Source organism: Sciurus vulgaris, assembly GCF_902686455.1.
Source record: "Sciurus vulgaris genome assembly, chromosome: 10".
Taxonomy (NCBI): domain Eukaryota; kingdom Metazoa; phylum Chordata; class Mammalia; order Rodentia; family Sciuridae; genus Sciurus; species Sciurus vulgaris.
Window position 1 is genome coordinate 20,137,490 of NC_136470.1, and position 20,673 is coordinate 20,158,162.

Consider the following 20,673-nt stretch of genomic DNA (forward strand, 5'->3'; position numbering starts at 1 on the left):
CCAGATTATATATTTCCAAATCAAACAAAATCTTTTATAAGAAATGAACATTAATGACTTATGAAATTTTCTTAGGGAAGCCAATCTGTAGAATTCTACTTTCTCTAATTTCTTTCTCTCTTTTCACAGTCCCATTCTCTTTACCCCACGGAGGTCTAATTTTTTTCTACAGCATTTAGTGTCAGATATTAACCTTCTTTTTAAGTTTATTTGGTTGTTCAAAGTTTAATCTTTCAAATAGAGTATAAACTCTGTAAGGCAAATATATGTCCTATTCTTTCATGTTTTTAAGCATCTAGTAACTTCTGCTTATGAAGTACTTATAAAGTAAATGGATCCACATACAGAGTCACCATGGTGGGCATACATATTGAGCCCCCCATAGATGCTGGTGAAGATGAGCAAAGAAGTTAAACAGAGACTCCAGCAACTCTTCAAGGGTGGCCAATTTGCCATCCTTTGGGGCTTTGAAGAGGAATCTCTTATGATTTACCTGGAATTTAAAAGGGGTACAAATCCTGGAATGCCTGAACCAACAGTTTTGAGACTACTTTGGGGATGAACTGTTTGGTCACCTGGATTTGGAAACAGTCATTGAACAGAGACAACTTGGAAGATGTATGCTCTGGCTGGGATAAGCAATGGGATGTCGTTCAGATAGTCACCAGTTGGATGGCACAGGGCTTTTACTTCTCAGATGCATCTGTGGCAGAGTAGACCATCTACTGACTTATTTATGATGGACTGTATAAAAATAAATATTTTTAACAATGAAAAGTAAAGGATCAATGTCATTTTAGCTGTCTCCATGATTTCTTCGGACTGTAAGAGTTTTATAGTATTAATAATGACAATAATACCTAATATTTACTAATTACTTACTACATGAAAACCATATATGGCAACCATATATTATGCATTGACCAATTTAATCCCCAACCAAGTTTTATAAACTAGATACCATTATTATAATTTCAATATCATATGTACACAAGTTGAAATTTAGTGAATTAAGATATTTTCCAGAATCACACAACAGGTAATAAAGGTAGTGTGGAAACCCATGTATCGCAAACCCCAAGGCCCTTAAACATTTTTCTACACTTCTACAATTTATCCTTTTGTGTACCAAGTGAAAAGTCTGTAACTTTCTGTATTAGTTTCTTGGGGCTGTCATAACAGAATCACGAGCTAGTTGGCTTAAATCAAAGAAAATATATTGTGTTACAGTACTGGAGGCTAGAAGTTTGAAATCCTGGTGTCCGTAAAGAAGATGCCTTCTGAGAACTGAGGAAGAACCTGTTCGAGTTTGCTAACTTCCTGTCCTCTCCTAGATCCTGGGATGGTCGGCAAGCCTTTGCACTCTTTTCAATAAATTCATCACTTCAATTTCCTCATGTCTCTGTGTCTGCAATTAACACCAGTTATATTAGATTCGACACCATCCTATTTCATCTTAATCTGATTAACTCATCAAAGATGCTATGTCCAAATAAGTTCACCTTCTCAAGTATTAGGGTAGGTGTCGTTTAGTTTGCTCCTTTTTTTTTTTTTTTTTTTAAGACTATCTCAAATGTTGATGGGGGCATGGTCAGGGCAGGATGCACAATTTAACCCTCAACACTTTCCAAACTATAAATTGTACTCATCATACCACTTATTCTATCATTTAAAAAGATGAAAACAGACCAATTATGTGAACCATATCACATTAGAATCTCTAGCACCTTGGTTACGGTACAGTTGGTGTGTTTAAATATTGGCTCAATCAAATGCAAGGAACTTTGGCTTCCTGGAAGTGTTTATACAGAGACTGCACAACTAACAACAGGGATGAGATCCACTGTCTGTGTATTTGGCTATCTGAACCTGATCTACCTATGTTAGGGGTCTTTGATTCTTTGTTCCCTCAGGGTGAGGGTTCCTAATTGTGTTTCTTACCAAGTAATTGCCAAGGTAGAGCTAGCCCTATACCCAACCTAAGCCAAGTAACTCCAGTTACCTCTTTTATATATTAATTACTAGGTGAATTTTGTTTTATGGAAATGTTCGAAATGAAAAATACAGTGGTAACGGTTTTAGTCAGCTTTTTTTTTGCTCTAACCAAATGACCAGACAAGAGCAATGTAGAGGAAGAATATTTGGTGCTCATGTTTCAGAAGTTTCAGTTCATAAATGACCAACCACATTGCTTTTGGTCCAAGGGAGGTAGAACATAAGGCGGGGGGACTCAGGACATGGTGAGAAGGAAGCAGAGGGAGAGATCTATTTACCAGTGACCTATCTCTCCCAGCTAAATCCTATCTGTTTCAGTTACCACCCAGTTTATCCCTATCAGGGGATCAATCCACTGCCATAATCTAATCATTCACCTCTGAACTTCCCTGCATTGTTTCATACATTAGCTTTTGTGAGATACCTCACATCTAAACCACAACAATAACTCAGGTTTTTGTGCCCATGTTATAAGAAGGACTGGATATATAATATAAAAAAATGTATGTGGAAAGTCACCTCTTTCTTAAACACTTAGCAGCTCAAAGCGTGGCTACTGTACTGAACATCCACTCTTTACTGGAGCAGCTGTATATGACCTCTGGCATTTGGTAATTGGTCTGATAAGTACATTCTTCTCTACTCACATTAGTAAGAAAAAATCAAAAGCACTTGCAATTTCTGTAGGAATACAGTAGATCTTTTTTTTTTTTTGGTCTTTCTCCAGGGGTTTGTTAACTCTCCTTTTCTTTTTCAAAGTATAACCCAAAGGGAATTTTTACATCTTGAGATTTTGTGGAACATGTGATCGACCCTGTTGATAACATTTAGTTAACTGAATGTTGCAAGTAGGAATTAATGTGTACTCTAAACGCCTAATAATACACACATTCCAGAACATTGGAGACAAAATATGTGAAGTTTTGAAGTGATATTTTAGGGAATCATGGTATTTCAGAATATGACAAACCTTTTCTCTGAAAAAAAAAAAAAATAGTAAATTTTTTCTCTTTATCTTCTTCCAGTAATGAAGAGCCCTAATACCTGAGTTTGGGAAGAAGTAAACACCACATCTGGTAACTGTTCTCATCCCTTCATTGTGAGTTAGATGGCTGTTTTAAGTACAGACTTCAGTGAAAGTTCCTGGGCTCATTAAGTAGTGACACATCAGAACCAACAGAAAAGATCTCATGCAGTCTATGACAAGTCCCAGTAGAAGAGACAAAATTGGGAGGGACATTTACAGTTCTGGAGCAAAGTTATGTATGCATCTACAATGTAAACTATTCACCATTTGAGAAGAGGTTCCCAATATGAAACCATCCCTTAGAAAAGACCAAACATAAGACACCAAGTAAGTGTGACAACTCAAAGTCCTACTGAATCATATTGTTTTGGATAGCAGGGTATAAAAGTGATGCATTGTATTATGGGTTCGTGATTGGGCCTAAAAGCCTCCAAAACATACAAGTAAATAACACATACAGTGGTTTAGATTGCAGTGGTAGTGTTTGTTTTCATGTATGCCTTTCATTTGCTCACGTCAATGGCTTGCCAGAGGTCCCTGTGACTAATGAGTGAAGAAGAAACAACAAACACAAAACCAAGGTCTGGTACATATTATCAACTGCATCTGTTTTGGTCATAAATATAGTAGATCTGCCACACTATAGCCCTCTCGTGGTATCGCTAAAAGGTGGGTGAAGGAAATCCTCTCAGAATGGAGTTGGAACACTCAGCTACTGCTAAAGTTTGAATATGAAAGTCACCTCCTGCAAAATAATAATAATAAATATTAAAAAAGTACATGTGTTAATGACTTGGGCAAGAGTCTGTAGCACAATTCTGAGGTGGTGCAATCTTTAGGAAGTGGGGGCCCAGTCATAGGAAATTAGGTGACTGGGGGAACTGTTCTTAAAAGGAACATTTGAATGCTGGCCTCTTCTCTTTCCTTTTGCCTCCTGGTTACTATTAGGTGAACAGGCCTTTATGCTACATGCTCTCACCTAATATACTGTGTTGGCCCAGGCCCAAAGTGACAGGACCATATCACTATGGACATAAACCTCTAAAATGATATGGAAAAAAAAAAAAAAAAAGCCTGCCTTTCTTTTAAGTTGATTTTCTCAGGTATTTTGTCACAGTAGTGGAAAGCTGACTAACATCTTTGGTTACTTCATATGGATGGAAAAACAGACAAGAGTTCTGATATTTAAAAATACCAGAAAATGGCAAGTATCTTGTCTGATTTGTTCAAGAATCTGGAAAAAGCCAGATTAGAAAATTTGAGGTAAGACAGTCTAAGGAAGAAGTAAGTGAGTGAATGGGCATGGGCATGAAGCACACAGAGTTTAATGTAGCACAAAAATACTCATCAGATCTCACCTACCAAATTAAGTGGATAGAATGACCCATTCTGGAAATTGGCCTATGGAACAAAACAGGTACAGTGACATGAAGAGAGAACAAAAAGACCCATCAACATAGGATATATGCTACCAAAGGTAATCCAATTATATCACTACTAAATCCCCAACTGTTAGCAGAAAATAATAACCTTTAACCCCTTACATGGAATCACTTTGAGAGTTAACCATGTACTCACTTGGGGTTTATTGCACTGGATCCCTTTTACCAGGTAGGAGTTGTGATTCCAGTGACATTGGGATTAGTTCCTATTTCGGATATGGGTTTCATTTCTCTTTGTGCATACCCTACAGTAGCAACACCATTTGAAGATTTCTGCAATATTTTACCTATTGGCACATTATCCTGCATATAATTTTCTTGATCCCTGGGGTCATTTTATAATAAATGTCTTACTGTATTGCTTGTCAAACAGAGGAGGGTGGTCCTATTGGGCATGGGTGGCACACACTTGTAATCCCAGAAGCTTAGAAAGCTGAAACAGGAAGATTACAAATCCAAGGCCAGTCTCAGAATCTTAGCAAGGCCCTATGCAACTTAGTGAGACCCTGTCTCCAAATTAAAGAAAAAGTAAAACAAAACAAAGGAGCTGGTGAAGTAGTTCAGTTGTAAAGTGTCTCTGGTTAAATCTTCAATTAAAAAAAAAAAATAAGAGAGAGAGAGAGAGAAAGAAATTGGTCCTCAGAGAAAAAGGGTAGTCTTTTATAGGAATAACTCTACATTTGATTTCTTCTCAGTTACAACAACCTATGAGATTGGGCACTGTCTTTTAAAGTATAGAAAATAAACTAAATCAACTCCCAGTGTCAGAGAATATATAAGATATTGGCATAGGGTTATTCTCTTTCATTGTCTTTTTCTAATCACCTGTTTATAAAATCACCACTTTTTTAGACTTTTCCCAATTATTTTCTTCAGGAAACACTGTAAGATATCATTAAATGTGAAATGCCTTCTGGTTATTTTGGCATTTTTTTTTTTTTTTTTTTTCAGTAGAACAGCGGAAAATGAAGGAATCTATACAGGTAATTAACCCCTAATACATAGGATGTTATCAGTACACATCAGGTGCAGTGAAAAAATTATCAGAACAACCATAGTAATCAGATAATGGACACAGTCATAACCTGAGCAGTTCTCCTTTGATGGACCTAGTCTACCTCCAAAAGTTGAATAACCAACACTAAGCAGTTGCTGGCAAGAAATGAGGAAAATCTACGCTGGAGTGTGGGGGGAGAAGAAAAGGGGTATCAACAATTGTCTCATATTAGCTTCTACAATAGGGACTGTAGCTTTCCAATCATCATTTTGTATTAATTTCCATAGATTAAAGCTCACTGTCGTCTTGAAAGAGAGGTTGTCACTTGGTTGAAGTACAAATGATAACAATTACCCAACCCACAAAAGTAAAAAGTTAGGAATATCAGAATGCCACTTGACATACGTTCATCTTCTTCTCTTCAGTTATAGCAAATATGTCCAAGCTGGCTCCAAAGCTTTGGGCGACCTGAGGCAACAGGGTACTTCTTGCTCTCTTTCTGAGTCATTCTACAAGGAGGATTTATTTTGAGATATCAGTGGAGACATACACAGGAGCTTATGAAAACTGAAACTACAGAGAAGTTAATTTCAATTGAGCCATCATTGACCAATGGGAAATGTTTGTTGGTGTATGCATTTTCCCCTCTGTTTGTGCCCAGATGGCAGTTTGGAGGCATGCGTCATAAGTCTTCTCAGAACATATTTCAGGATCAAACACCAGTTGCAAACTTAATAACTCATCCTGTTATTGGATTTCCCCTGTTTCTCATTTACTTCCTCCTATCCAACTTCCCTGTTCCCAGAGGTAATTTGTCAATTAAACCACCTGCCCCAAAGCATTTGTTCCAAGTTTTGATTTCTGTGAAACATAAACCAGACATACCTGGGTCCATTCATATATTTTCATGGAAAAAAAAAAAAACACACTATTAAGGAGGGGAGAATATAGGTAATTCCCATCATGGAAGTGTTTGTTCAATTAAAAGTACATGGAAATACTGACACCCGCCGATATCTTTGAATACACCTGATTTGAAAATAGAACATTTGCGTATGTAATTAAGTTAGGGATCTCAAGGTATCATTGGATTAACGTTGGGATCTATATTCAATGAATGGTATTCTTATAAGAAAATGGAGATATCTGAGACACAAAGAAGACACCCAAACATAGGAGAAGACCATGGGTAGGCAGAGACAGAATGGGAGAAATGCATTCACGAACTAAGAAATGTCAAGGATTTCTAGCAGCCACTAGAAGCTAAGAGAGATACATTACATAGATTCTCCCTGAGATCATTTAAAAGGGAAGAACTTTGACAACTTTTGGATTTTATATTTCTGGCCTCTTGAGTTGTGAAAGCATGTATGTATGCTGTTTTAAGCCATCAAGTTTATAGTATTTGCTCTGGCTGTCCTAGGAAACTAGTGTACTTACCAGATCCAAACACGTTCAATTCCCATTATTTTCAGATATCAATGTTAAATATTAATTCAGTGACATAATAGAGAGCTATGCATACAAATGATGTGAAATAGTAGATATTCTGTCTTATGGTATTTTAATGGTATTTTTTTTATGAAGTCAGAGATTGCTCATGGTTGTGATGAGAGTTAATTTCAATCTCAAAAAATCGACAGTTGAGAGGGAAACAACAAGCCATTTCTTTAGGACTGAATTTCTAACACTAATTTCCTTCAACCAAACTCTGACTAGGTAGAGTTTGTGACTGAAGACCCAAGCAATGCCTCCTTAACTTCTCCTGAAACTAAGAGTCATGCCTTTACTTGTCCAGAAGAGGAAGAAGAGGATGAGTTGGACTGGTACATTTTCTTGTGGTGCTGGGGATCAAACCCAAAACTTCATATGGTAGGGATAGAGAGACCAAGAACCTGGTCTGAAGACAAAAGCTTTGCCTGACCCTATGTTTCACGTGGACACAGAAAGCAGAAATTTAGAAATAGCTTTGAATTCCTTAAGATGTACTAACCATATCTGATAGTACAAAGGGTCAATTAATGTCTCCAGCTTTGAAATATCATTTTCTGAGAAACGGAATATTAGAAAAAGACCACAGAAATAAATCTTTCACTCAGGGCATAGGAGTAGTGGGAAGAAAGCAGAAGAATGTGTCTACTTCCCTGCATACAATAGCATCAAGTGCATTGACACAGCATTGTTCTACGTATTTGGTGAGTTTCCTCTTGGTCTGTATGAATTCTGTCTGTGCTTGAGTTCATCTTTCCTGGAATGCCTGGCAATCTTGTAAGTTGAAAAATGTATCTAAAATCATTTATCAAATGATCGGAGATGGAGTTAACAGGATTTCTAGCTGAGGATAGTTAAGTTGGTTCACTTAATCATTTCTATACATACCTTGTTTCATAAGTACTAATAATTAAACAAGATCTTCCCAGCTTTACAAAGAAGAGCACACAAACATTCATGTGACCATGACCTGCTGTAATAAAAGATGCATACTTTCCAATATCTACAACAGAAATATTTTGGCCTTCTTAAAAAAGTCATTTAAACTTGAGACAGTTTTACTTGTAGAACTCTTTGGATTATATTCAAAATTTACTTAGAACAAATAAAAATATAAATATATGCAAAGTCAAATAAAACTGACTATCAAAACTTATTGTCACAATTTAAAGAATAGTGCATATATATCATTCAGAGTATTTTGAGCCAAGTAAATAGAACCAACTAGAACTTAGATAATTCCCACTCAGGTGGAAGTTCCACTGCAGTGTTTATTTATGACAGCTGTTAGGACTGTTTGATTTACCTGCTCTGAGGAGCAATGATGATCATCTGAAAAAAATCAGTCTTATACGCTAGAGATTGATAATGGAAGAACAACTCTGATCAGAGAATAAGAACCAGGAAGACTATTTGAATCAAATTAATGAAAAAAAAAAGTGCGTGTCTGATGCTAGGAAATTCATTTCTGGTTATGTGAACAACTTTGTGCTATTTATTTATTTATTTATTTTACTTTTTTATATATTTGTAGTCCCTGCTGCAAGGAGACTTTGAGTCTTGAGATTTCATATTAGACCCTATTATGCAGTTCCTGAGTTATATGACTTTGGTAATTTATGTCACCTTGATGAGTTCAGGTTTCCACAATTTATAGTGCGCATTAAAGTACGACCTATGGGTGAGTGTGGTTATGAAGATTAAATCGTGTATGCGAAATTATCCTAAAGTGTCAGACACCTTTAACTCACAGTATTCCTTCTATTTCTAAAGAAAGCTTGAGAGTCGTCATGGCATGAAATGCACGATGCAGATAGGGAATGTCACCTTTTCTATGTCCTTTTGTCAACATTATTCATGTTCATCCCATTTGGAAGACATTATGCCATTCAACGGTGCATGGTTCCATACCTCAATAAAACCCCCAAAGAAAATGAACTTAATGTATGCTGTAGCATGTGCCAGAAAATAAATGGAATGTGACAAGGAAAATTCCAGCTTTGTCTGGCTCCCAGTGAAATCAGAACAAGATAGTGATGTGGTAAATGAGGCCAATGGAAGGGTTAACATGGAAGACAGCTCTGGTAATTGGGAACTTCGGTGGGACTACTTTCAGACTATGCTCTGGAGATTCACAAAACTACTGAAGAAGATGGGAAGGATATTCAAAAGTCAGTACAGAGAAAAATTACTTTTTCTCTATAAGCAAGCATCATTGACTCTAGATTGTTAGTCTGTGCTGATGTTTGAATTATATATTACATGCTTTACATTAAGAATATATTATCCAAGGATCTGAAGAAAGAGAACTTACAGGACATGTACAGATGTTTACTAAAGTGGAGATTTATTATAGGAATTGGATCACATCATCATGGATGCTGAGAATTCTCATCATCTGTGGATTGCATACTGAAGACTTAAGAAAGTTGGTGGCATGATTCAGTCAGTTCTTCTGAGAAACAGGAGTGCTGATGTCCAAGGACAGAAGATGAATGTTGCAGCTCAAGCAGAAGCAGATTTGCTTTTACAGAATTGGACAATACACAGCTGCAATGAGGAAAGTGAACTTGGTCTACCAAATCAAATGCTGATTTCCTACAGAAACTTTCTCTCACACGCACAAGCACACACACACACACACACACACACGCACACACATACTTGTTCATGCATCAATTCATTGAAAATATTGAGTATTATATGTGCCATGCACAGAAGCAGAATTTTCAGCATATGCTACTAATTTTCACATTATATTTAAAAGGCAAATTATACCTATTTTACCTCCTAGAAGCTTAAGACAGAGCACTTGGATGGCATGTAGCAATGATAAATGCAGGAGACAGAAGTGGAATTTAAATCTATTTCTTCTTCCCCTTCAGGATCAAATTCCCTTTTCCTTACTGCCTGTGATGCGGCTTCTTAATTTGTTACCATGAATTAAATTGAACATTTTGAAAACATAAATTTTAATGATTTTAATAGCCTCCTAATATCAGAAACATCTTGATGTAGTAATGACACATATATGTTTTTTAGAGCCTGCATGAGGAAAATGGTAAGTTCTGTCTTCCTATTTGTGCCCTCAAGAAGTATTTCACTAGATTGTATATTTGTTATGATTTTTCCTGGATGTGGCAGATAATCACTAATTTCTCTTAACTCATATCTTCCCCCTAAACCATGGCTTTTCACCAGAAATTTCCACTAGAATTACTGTGGAATTTTGCTAAAGGTTTATGTGCTCTGTCCAGATATACTGAAAGAGGATCTCTCAGGTTGGACCAGTGATGCTTTGTTTTTAACAAAATGATCCATTCAATGGACAAATGCTCAAGTTTGAGAACTGCTGTTCTAGATAATCCTTGCCATGATTTTAATGGCCCCTCCAACTCACATTGGAAACCAGTAGCTGCTCAATTCCAGAAGTTGAAGTCTCAGAACAAGAGGGATCATGGATGAAGCCCTGGTTCAGGAGTGAAGGCTTAAACATTAATCTCTAGGATATATACAAAATAAAAAAAAAATTTAACACCAAGAAAGCAAATAACCCAATCAATAAATGGACTAAGGAACTAAACACACTTCACAGAAGAAGATAAACAATAGATTAACAAATGTATGAAAAATGTTCAACATCTCCAGCAATCAGAGAAATGCAAATCAAAGCTACTCTAACATTTCATCTCACTCCAATAAGAATGGCAATTCTCAAGAATACAAGCAACAATAAATGCTGGCAAGGATGTGGAGGAAAAGATACACTCATACATTGCTAGTGAGACTGCAACCATTATGGAAAGCAGTATGGAGATTCCTCAGAAAACTTGGAATGGAACCACCATTTGACCCAGCTATTCACTCCTCGATTTATACTCAAAGGACTTAAAATCAGCATACTATAGTGATGCAGCCACATCAATGTTTATAGCAGCTCCACTGACAATAGATAAACTATGGTACAAACCTAGATGTTCTTCAACAGAAGAATGGCTAAAGAAATATATATAGAGAGAGATAATATATATTATATATGTATACTTATAATATATAATATATATATAATGGAATATTACTCAGCTTTAAAGAAGGATGAAATTATGATATTTTCTGTTAAATCGATGGAGTTGGAGAATTATCATGCTAAGTGAAATAAACCAAACCAAAAAGACCAAAGGCTGAATGTTTTATCTAATATGCAGATGCTAAATTAAAATGAAGGTGGGGTACTAGGGAAGAATAGAGTTACTTTAAATTAGGTAGAGGGGAGTGAAGGGAGGGAAAAGGATATGGGGGGGTAGGAAGGACAGTAGAGTGAAACAACCATTATTACCTCAGGTCCATATATGACTACATGTCCAATGTGATCCTACAATATATACAATCAGAAAAATGAGAAATTATATTCCGTTTATGTATGATTTATCAAAATACATAAATGCATTCTACTCTCATGTATAACTAATTAGAACAAATTTTAAGAAATTAAAAAAAAAAAAACAAAAAAAAAACAAAAAAAACTACCTGGAGAGTCCCTGGGCAGAGTCTGCTTTGGAAGAGTGAAGGGGCTGGATGTCCTCAGGTGATTATAGCAGCAGTCAAGAACACACTTAAAAAGAATGGAGCTTGCATCTGCTGCTGATTACTTGTTCTTCCAACATTTTTTGTCCCATCCCAGCCTCCAACCTATGGGACTGTCCTGCCTACACTTAGAGTGGGTCTCTACTACAGTTCACTGTTGACGTTCCAACATTGAGACACCCAGAAGCTCCTAAATTTTAGGCATATCTTAATCCAATCAAGTTGAAAATTCAGATTAACCATTATAGAAAAAAAATTCCTCTGAGAGGAAAATATGGGGCACCGTGATACTGTGTAGGGCCTAGGAAATTGTTTCAGCGGGTTCAGCTACTTTGGCATTCAGAGATCACTGCAGCCAAGGTCCAAAGAGGCCTGGCTACTGCTCAAGGTAACAATAGAACTTCCCATCATCCACATGGTACAGGTTCTCCAACAATGAAGGATTCTGGGATTAGAAAATGAGGGAATTTTTCCCAAGATTTCAAATGAGAGTATGGGAGACCAGTAAAAATATAGCAAGGTCACAATTCCTTCAGGTTGTCTAGCAGAATGTGATATGTCAAGTTGTGAAGGTAAATTTGAAGTTTTCTATACCCCATTCCTCTGTTTTCTTGGGGGAGTATTAATTCTGTGCTACTTTATGTTGGATATATGTAACTTGCTTTTGATCTTCATTAGGGCCTCACAGACGAGTTTTCCTTAAGTATCAGATGAGACTTTGGGCTTATACCTTTGATCAGTGCTCAAACTGCTAAGACCATTGAATTTTTGAGATTGACTAAATACATTTTGCATTGTGAGATAGACATAAACTTGTGGTCACTGGTGGAATATTATGGTTTGGATATCAGAAGTTACCCCAAATGTCCTGTATTAATTTAGGCATATTCAGAGGTAAAATGTTTGAATTATGAGAGCCATAACTTAATCAGTCTGTCATAGATGGACAGGCTGAGTGGCAATTGTAGACACATGGGGTGTGACTAAAGGAGGTTGGTCCCTGGAAGGGTTTATCATTCCTGTGGTCCCTTCCCCTCTCTCTTTCTGCTTTCTGACTGCAATGAGATGTGAAATTTTTCTCCACTGGGGCCTTTAGTCATGGTCTCCTTCATTGGGGCCAAGAGAAATGGAACTAACTTACCAGGCACTGAATCTCTAAACTGTAAACACAAAACAAACTTGTCTTCCTTTAAGTTGTTCTTATCAGGTATTTTGGTCACAGCAATGGAGTCTTACTAACACGTCATTGTAATTGGAACAGACTCTAAGGAAAGCATGTTTTACCTCGTTCTTTCCCTAGAAAGAGTGATCGAATGCTTTTCCGCCTTCTGCTATTAGACGAAACAGCATGAAATCCCTTGACAGATGCAGAAGCCATACTGTTGTATTTCCCAGGCTCCAGAATCATGAGTCAAATAACTTTCCATTTTTTATAAACTCTGCATCAAGCATTCTGTTACAGCATCAGAAAATGAACTAAGACAACCCTTTCTACATAGCCCACCAAATCTGGTTGGTGACAGCTTGGCTCTGTCTTGTAAAGTGTGATTCAGCTGATAACTCCTGATATTCCTCTCTGGGTCCAGCACTGTGCCAAGAGGCCCTTCCACTTACAGCACATCACATGAGGTCATGTTGTGTGGAAGCCCATCCACCCAGTTCATTTTCTGTGAAGGCTACTATGTCACCCGGGTCCTTACCCTAAGTCCCCGTAGGCATTGGGAGCTCTGATCTAATCAGAACCTCAGTCAGTGATGTGATCTCTGCTTCCTGTCCTCAAAACTCATTCCAGTGCTCTGATCCTACTGCCAGCCCCTGCTTATTCCTGGTTGACCTCACACTTTCAATTTTGCACAAGAAATCTATCTCTTTATCCTGTTTCAGAGGCTGAAACTATAGCTATAAAATAGTTCTTTACTTAGTAAATGATGACTTCAAGCCTTGCAAGAGATAGGGCTAATAATGTACTACAGGATGTAGTTACCTAATGAGCCAGCTAATAGGAGAAAATGTGAACTAGTGAAATCAGTGAGTTGAATTGTGCTTATTATGGTTTCTGAATTTTATATTTCAATGGCATACTGATCCTCCATAGGAAAAAAATGTGCTTGATTATTTTTCTGAAACAGGTAGTGTAAGTCCAAAAAATTATTTTCATTGACTAAGTGATAACAACACTGTCTTAAAATACCTAAGATTGCTAAAGCATTAAAACAATGGTGTAATGAACTTCTTAGAACAAAAAATTCTTTATTACTAAATTTTTTAAAATTTATTTTTATTGTAAACAAATGGGATACATGTTGTTTTTGTTTGTACATGGAGTAACAGCATACCATTTGCGGAATGATACATTTACATAGGGTAATGGTGTTTGATTCATTCTGTTATTTTTTCCTTCCCCCCCACCCCTCCCACCTCTCTTTTCCCTCTATACAGTTCCTCCTCCTTACTCCATTCTTGTCCCCCTCCCAGCCCCCATTATGTGTCATCATCCACTTATCAGTGAGATCATTCGTCCTTTGGTTTTTTGAGATTGGCTTATCTCACTTAGCATGATATTCTCCAATTTCATCCATTTGCCTGCAAATGCCATAATTTTATTATTCTTTATAGCTGAGTAATATTCCATTGTATATATATACCACAGTTTCTTTATCCATTCATCAATTGAAGGACATCTAGGTTGGTTCCACAATCTGGCAATTGTGAATTGAGCAGCTATGAACATTGATGTGGCTGTATCTCTGTAGTATGCTGATTTTAAGTCCTTTGGGTATAGGCCAAGGAGTGGGATAGCTGGGACAAATGGTGGTTCCACTCCAAGTTTTCTAAGGAATCTCCACACTGCTTTCCAGAGTGACTGTACTAATTTGCAACCCTACTAGCAATGTATGAGTGTACCTTTTTCCCCACATCCTCTCCAACACCGGTTGTTGCTTGTATTCTTGATAATCATCATTCTAATTGGGGTGAGATAGAATCTTAGTGTACTTTTGATTTTCATTTCTTTTATTACTAAAGATGTTGAACATTTTTTCATATGTTTGTTGATTGCTTGTAGATCTTCTTCTGTGAAGCATCTGTTCATATCCTTAGCCCATTTGTTGATTGGGTTATTTGTATTCTTTGTTTAGTTTTTGAGTTCATTATACATTCTGGAAATTAGTGCTCTATCTGAAGTATGAGTGGCAAAGATAGTCTCCCATTCTGTAGGCTCTCTCTTTGCATTGCTGATAGTTTCCTTTGCTGAGAGAAAGCTATTTAGTTTGAATCTATCCCAGTTATTGATTCTTGCTTTTATTTCTTGTGCTATGGGTGTCCTGTTAAGGAAGTCTGATCCTAAGCTGACATGTTGAAGATTTGGACCTACTTTTTCTTCTATAAGATGCAGGTTCTCTGGTCTGATTTCAAGGTCCTTGATCCATTGTGAATTGATTTTTGTGCAGGGCAGGAGATAGGGATTTAGTTTCATTCTGTTGTATATGGATTTCCAGTTTTCCCAGCACCATTTGTTGAAGAGGCTCTTTCCTCCATTGCATATTTTGGCACCTTTGTCTAGTATTAGAAAATTGTATTTATTTGGGTTTGTGTCCATGTCCTCTATTCTGTACCATTGATCTACCTGTCTACTTTGGTGCCAATACAATGCTGTTTTTGTTACTATTGCTTTGTAGTATAGTTGAAGTTCTGGTATTGCTATACCCCCTGTTTCATTCTTCCTGCTAAGGATTGCTTTAGCGATTCTGGGTTTTTATTCTTCCAGACGAATTTCATGATTGCTTGCTCTATTTCTGTAAGGTACATCATTGGAATCTTAATTGGAATTGCAATGAATCTGTATAGCAATTTTGGTAGTATGGCCATTTTGACAATATTAATTCTGCCTACCCAAGATCATGGGAGACCTTTCCATCTTCTAAGGTCTTCCTCAATTTCTTTCTTCAATGTTTTGTAGTTTTCATTGTAGAGATCTTTTACCTCTTTGGTTAGATTGATTCCCAAGTATTTTATTTTTTTTGAAGTTATTGCAAATGGAGTTGTTTTCCTCATTTCCCTTTCAGATGTTTCATCGCTTGTGTATAAAATTGCACTAGATTTATGCATGTTGATTTTATATTCTGCTATTTTACTGAATTCATTGAAGAGGTCTAGAAGTTTTCTGTAACAGTTTTTTGGATCCTGTAAATATAGAATCATGTCATCAGCAAATGGTGACAGCTTAAGTTCCTCTTTTCCTATTCATATCCCTTTTATTTCTTTAGTCTGCCTAATTGCTCTGGCTAGAGTTTCAAGGACAATGTTGAATAGAAGTGGGGAAAGAGGACATCCGTGTTTGTTCCCATTTTTAAAGGGAATGGTTTCAGTTTTTCTCCATTAAGAATGATATAGCCCATGGGCTTAGCATAAATAGCCTTTACACTGTTCAGGTATGTTCCTACTATCCCTATTTTTTCTAGTGTTTTGAGCATGAAGGGGTATTGTATTTTGTCAAACCCTTTTTCTGTGTCAGTTGATATAACACATGATTCTTATCCTTAAGACTATTGACATGATGGATTACGTTTATTGATTTATGGATGTTAAACCATCCTTGCATTCCAGGGATGAACACCACTTGATCATGGTACATGATTTTCTTAATATGTTTTTGGATATGTTATGCCAATATTTTGTTAAGGATCTTTGCATCTATATTCATCAAGGATATTGGTCTAAAATTTTCTTTCCTTGATGTGTCTTTTCCTGGTTTGGGTATGAGGGTGATATTAGCTTCATAGAATGAGTTCGGTAGGGTACCCTCCTTTTTAATTTCCTGGAGTACTTTGAGAAGTATTGGAATGAGTTCTTCTTTGAAGGTCTTGTAGAACTCGGCTGAGAATCTGTCTGGTCCTGCGCTTTTCTTAGATGGTAGTTTTTAATGGCTTCTTCTATTTCATTACTTGATATTGATCTGTTTAAATTGTGTATGTCCTCCTGGTTCAGTTTGGGAGAAGCATATATCTCTGGAAATTTATCAGTGTCTTCGGTAGTTTCTCTTTTGTTGGAATACAGATTTTCAAGGTAGCTTCTCATTATGTTATGTGTCTCAGTGGTGTCTGTTGTGATATTTCCTTTTTCGTCACGAATTTTAGTAATTTGAATTTTCTCTCTCTTTCTCCTTGTTAGTGTGGCTAAGGTTTTGTCTATTTTGTTTATTTTTTCAATGAAACAACTTTTTGTTTTGTCAATTTTTTGAATTATTTCTTTTGTTTCAAGTTCATTGATTTCTGCTCTGATTTTAATTATTTCCTCTCTTCTACTACATTTGCTGTTATTCTGTTCCTCTTTTTCTAGGGCTTTGAGCTGTAATGTTACGTCATTTAGTTGTTGACTTTTCATTCTTTTCTGGAATGTGCTCCATGCAATGAATTTTCCTCTCAGTACTGCTTTCAAAGTGTCCCAGAGATTTTGATATGTTGTATCATTGTTCTCATTGACCTCTAAGAATTTTTTTATCTCCTCCCTGATGCTTTCTGTTATCCATATTTCATTCAATAGCATATTATTTAGTCTCCAGGTGTTGGAGTAATTTCTGTTCTTTATTTTGTCATTGATTTCTACTCTCAGTCCATTATGATCCGGTAGAACACAAGGCAGTATCTCAATTTTTTTGCATTTCCTAAGGGCTGCTTTGTGGCATAACATATGGTCTATTTTCGAGAAGGTTCCATGTACGGCTGAGAAGAAAGTGAATCCACTTGTTGATGGATGGAGTATTCTATATATGTCTATTAACTCTAGGTTATTGATTGTGTTATTGAGTTCTATGGTTTCTTTGGTTGGTTTTTGTTTGGAAGATCTATCTAGTGGTGACAGGGTGTGTTAAAGTCACCCAGAATTATTCTGTTGTGGTGTATGTGATTCCTGAAATTGAGAAGAATTTGTTTGATGTACAGGGATGCACCATTGTTTGGGGCATAAATATTTACTATTTTTATGTCTTCCTGATTTATGGTTCCCTTAAGCAGTATGAAATGTCCTTCTTTATCCTTCTGACTAACTTTGGCTTGAAGTCCATTTTATCTGATATAAGGATGGAAACCCCCACTTTTTTACTGAGTCCATGTGTGTGCTAGGTTTTTTCCCATCCTTTGAACTTTGGTCTGTAGATGTCTTTTTCTATGAGATGAGTCTTTTGCAGGCAGCATATTGTTTGGTCTTTCTTTTTAATCCATTCTGCCAGTCTATGTCTTTTGATTGATGAGTTTAGGCCATTAACGTTCAGGGTTATTATTGAGATATGATTCGTATTCCTAGTCATTTGGCTTATTTTTGGTTCTTAACTTCGTTTCTCCTTTGAGTGGTTTTTCTCTAAGGTAGTTCCTCCCTTTGCTGACCTACATTGTTGCTTTTCATTTCCTCCTCATGGAATATTTTGTTGAGAACATTCTGTAGCGCAGACTTTCTATTTGTAAATTCTTTTAACTTTTGTTTATCATGGAAGGATTTTATTTCATCTTCAAATCTGAAGGTTAGTTTTGCTGGGTACAGGATTCTTGATTGGCAACCATGTTCTTTCAGAGCTTGAAATATATTGTTCCAGGCCCTTCTAGCTTTTAGAGTCTGGGGTGAGAAGTCGGCTGCTATCTGTATTGGTCTCCCCCTATATGTAATCTGATGCTTTTCTCTCTCAGCCCTCAAAATCCTATCTTTATATTGAATGTTAGACATTTTCATCATAATGGGACTTGGTGTGGATTTGTTGTGATTTTGTGCATTTGATGTTCTGTTGGGCTCTTGTATTTTATTTTCCATTTCATTCTTCAGGCTTGGGAAATTTTCTGCTATTATTTCATTGAATAGGTTGTTCATTCCTTTGATTTGTATCCCTGTGCCTTCCTCAATCCCAATAATTCTTAAATTTGGTCTTTTCATAATGTCCCATAGTTCTTGGAGATTCTGTTCATGATTTCTTACCATCTTCTTTGTTTGGGCAACTTTATTTTGAAGATTAAATATTTTGTCTTCATTGTCCTAGGTTCTGTCTTCCAAGTGGTCTAGTCTGTTGGTGATGCTTTCCATTGAGTTTTTTATTTGGTTTATTCTTTCCTTCATTTCAAGGATTTCCATTTGTTTTTTTTTTGTTGTTGTTGTTTGTTTGTTTTTTTTGAGAATCTCTACCTCATTGTTGAAATGATCTTTTGCTTCCTGCAGTTGCTCTGTCAGCTTATTGGTATTATCATTCATTGCCTGCATTTGCTCTCTTATCTCATGCTTCATGAATCATCTTAATCATGTATAATCTGAAGTCCTTTTCTGACATTTCTTCTAATATATTGTCATTGGATTCTATTAATACGGAATCTAGATTTGTTTGGATCACTTTCTTACCTTGTTTTTTCATGTTGTTCATGTATCTTCCCCTCCAGCTTTGTAGATCTGGGGTATTGCAGATTTCCCCCTATAGGCTTATAGTGGCCCTATAGGTTTCCAAAACCTTCTCTGACATTGAGCTTCTAGTTTCCAGCAGGTGTCTCAGGATGAGATTTGCCCCACCTAAAGATTGGAGTTCCAGCTTCCAGGATAATCCACGATGGCCGCTCTGGCTTCCAAATGTGTTGGCAAATGGGGAGCTGCAGCTGAGGGTGTGGACGTGGTCAGCTGGAGGTCCTGGAGGTGGGGTGTGGTTGGTCAGGCAGGAGTCCTGGATTTCAAGTTTTTTGGTGTGGTTGGGGATCCTGGAGGCTGGGTGCAGTCAGTCTGGGGTCCCAGTGACAGGACACAGTCAGTTGATCTCGGTGTCCTGGCGCAGGGAGCAGTCAGTCGATATGAGGGTCCCAGAGGCAGGGAGTGATCGGTCAGGCTGAGGGATCCTGGAGACGGGGCTCAATCAGTCTGGCCAGGGGTCCTATGGGGCCTGGCTATTGTCTCAAAATGGAGGCAGCCATATGTAATCAAACCTGCAGGTACTGTAACAGTGAACATCCAGGTAACAGCAGGCAGCTGGTGCTCCACTGGAGGTTGGTGATCAGTTTGCTGACTGTTTTCGGACGATCGGGAGGTGAACCTCGTGGGTTGGGAGATGGATAGGTGTAAAGCAGGCGATGGACAGGCAAGAGGCAGGCAAATGGCCAATGATAGGCACCAGACAGTGAACAATGTGCACTCAAAAAAGGCGTCGATATGCTGGCAGACTGCAGGCGGTCACAGCAGACAAATGGGATAAACAGCAGTGGATCGGTAAGCAGCAAAAACTGCCTCACCAAGAAACAGATATCCTCTGCTTGAAACCGGAGTTATGGAGCGACATGAACGCAGCCTCCCTCTAGTCTGCCATCTTGGATCCCCTGGATTTTATTTAATAAAATAAAACATGTAAAATGAAAATCATGGTATGTGAATCACAAAACAAAATTACAAAATAATTAGCCAGGAAGCATTATAGGCTAGATTCAGACCCAACCCCTTTTGTTACATCATGTAATCTCACACATAGAAATTCTTCTCACATAAAACACTAGGAAGGAAAAAATATCCTTTATCCTAGAGTTTGGATGTAAGGGTGGACACTTAGAAGATGGTTAGGAGAGGAAAGAGGCAAAAGATCAGCCTTTCTATGGCTGGTGGTTTTCTTAGGAACAGCTCAGAGATGGTGCCCCACCCCAAGCCAGCCTATTAAATTTTTAAAAAGTATGACTTTAATCTCTCTTTGTGTATTTGAAATTGTGGAAAATATTCTAAGCAATGGGATAATTGAAGGTAGGTTTATACACCCAGAGGCCTTCATTGTGTCAGAGCAACCTTACTGCCAAGTAGTTTTAGGGGAAGTTTAGGGGTGATAAATCATGTCCCTCCCACACCCAAGGGTGGCAGACTAATTTTGCTCATCTAATTTTGTTCTGATTTTTATTTTGTCCTTAACGGAAACAGCAGACCAGTAAAATGTGTATTGGAGAAATGAAGTAGCTAGTGTTGACTCTTTGCTACTTATAAAGGATAGGAAAACATCTTTTATGTCTCTCTAGTGTTAATATAATACATCAATACAAGTGGAGCAAGCTGAAACTTTATGTTGAAAGTGAAGTTTGAATCTTAAATAAAAGGATTAAACTCTTGAGTTCTCCTCTTATTTCACACGGTGATTTCTCAGTTTT

The 20,673-nt window shown here is 37.2% G+C and overlaps 1 protein-coding gene across 1 annotated transcript; it reads left to right on the plus strand.

The window, feature by feature from the left end:
* Window positions 1–385: 385 nt before the first annotated feature.
* LOC306670373 (mitochondrial import receptor subunit TOM7 homolog) lies at window positions 386–741 on the plus strand (the record flags this gene model as incomplete). Its single annotated transcript, XM_079155070.1, has 1 exon — window positions 386–741. The coding sequence occupies one exon, from the start codon at window positions 386–388 to the stop codon at window positions 560–562; it is 177 nt and encodes a 58-aa protein (XP_079011196.1). The 3' UTR covers window positions 563–741.
* Between the last annotated feature and the right edge of the window lie 19,932 nt (window positions 742–20,673).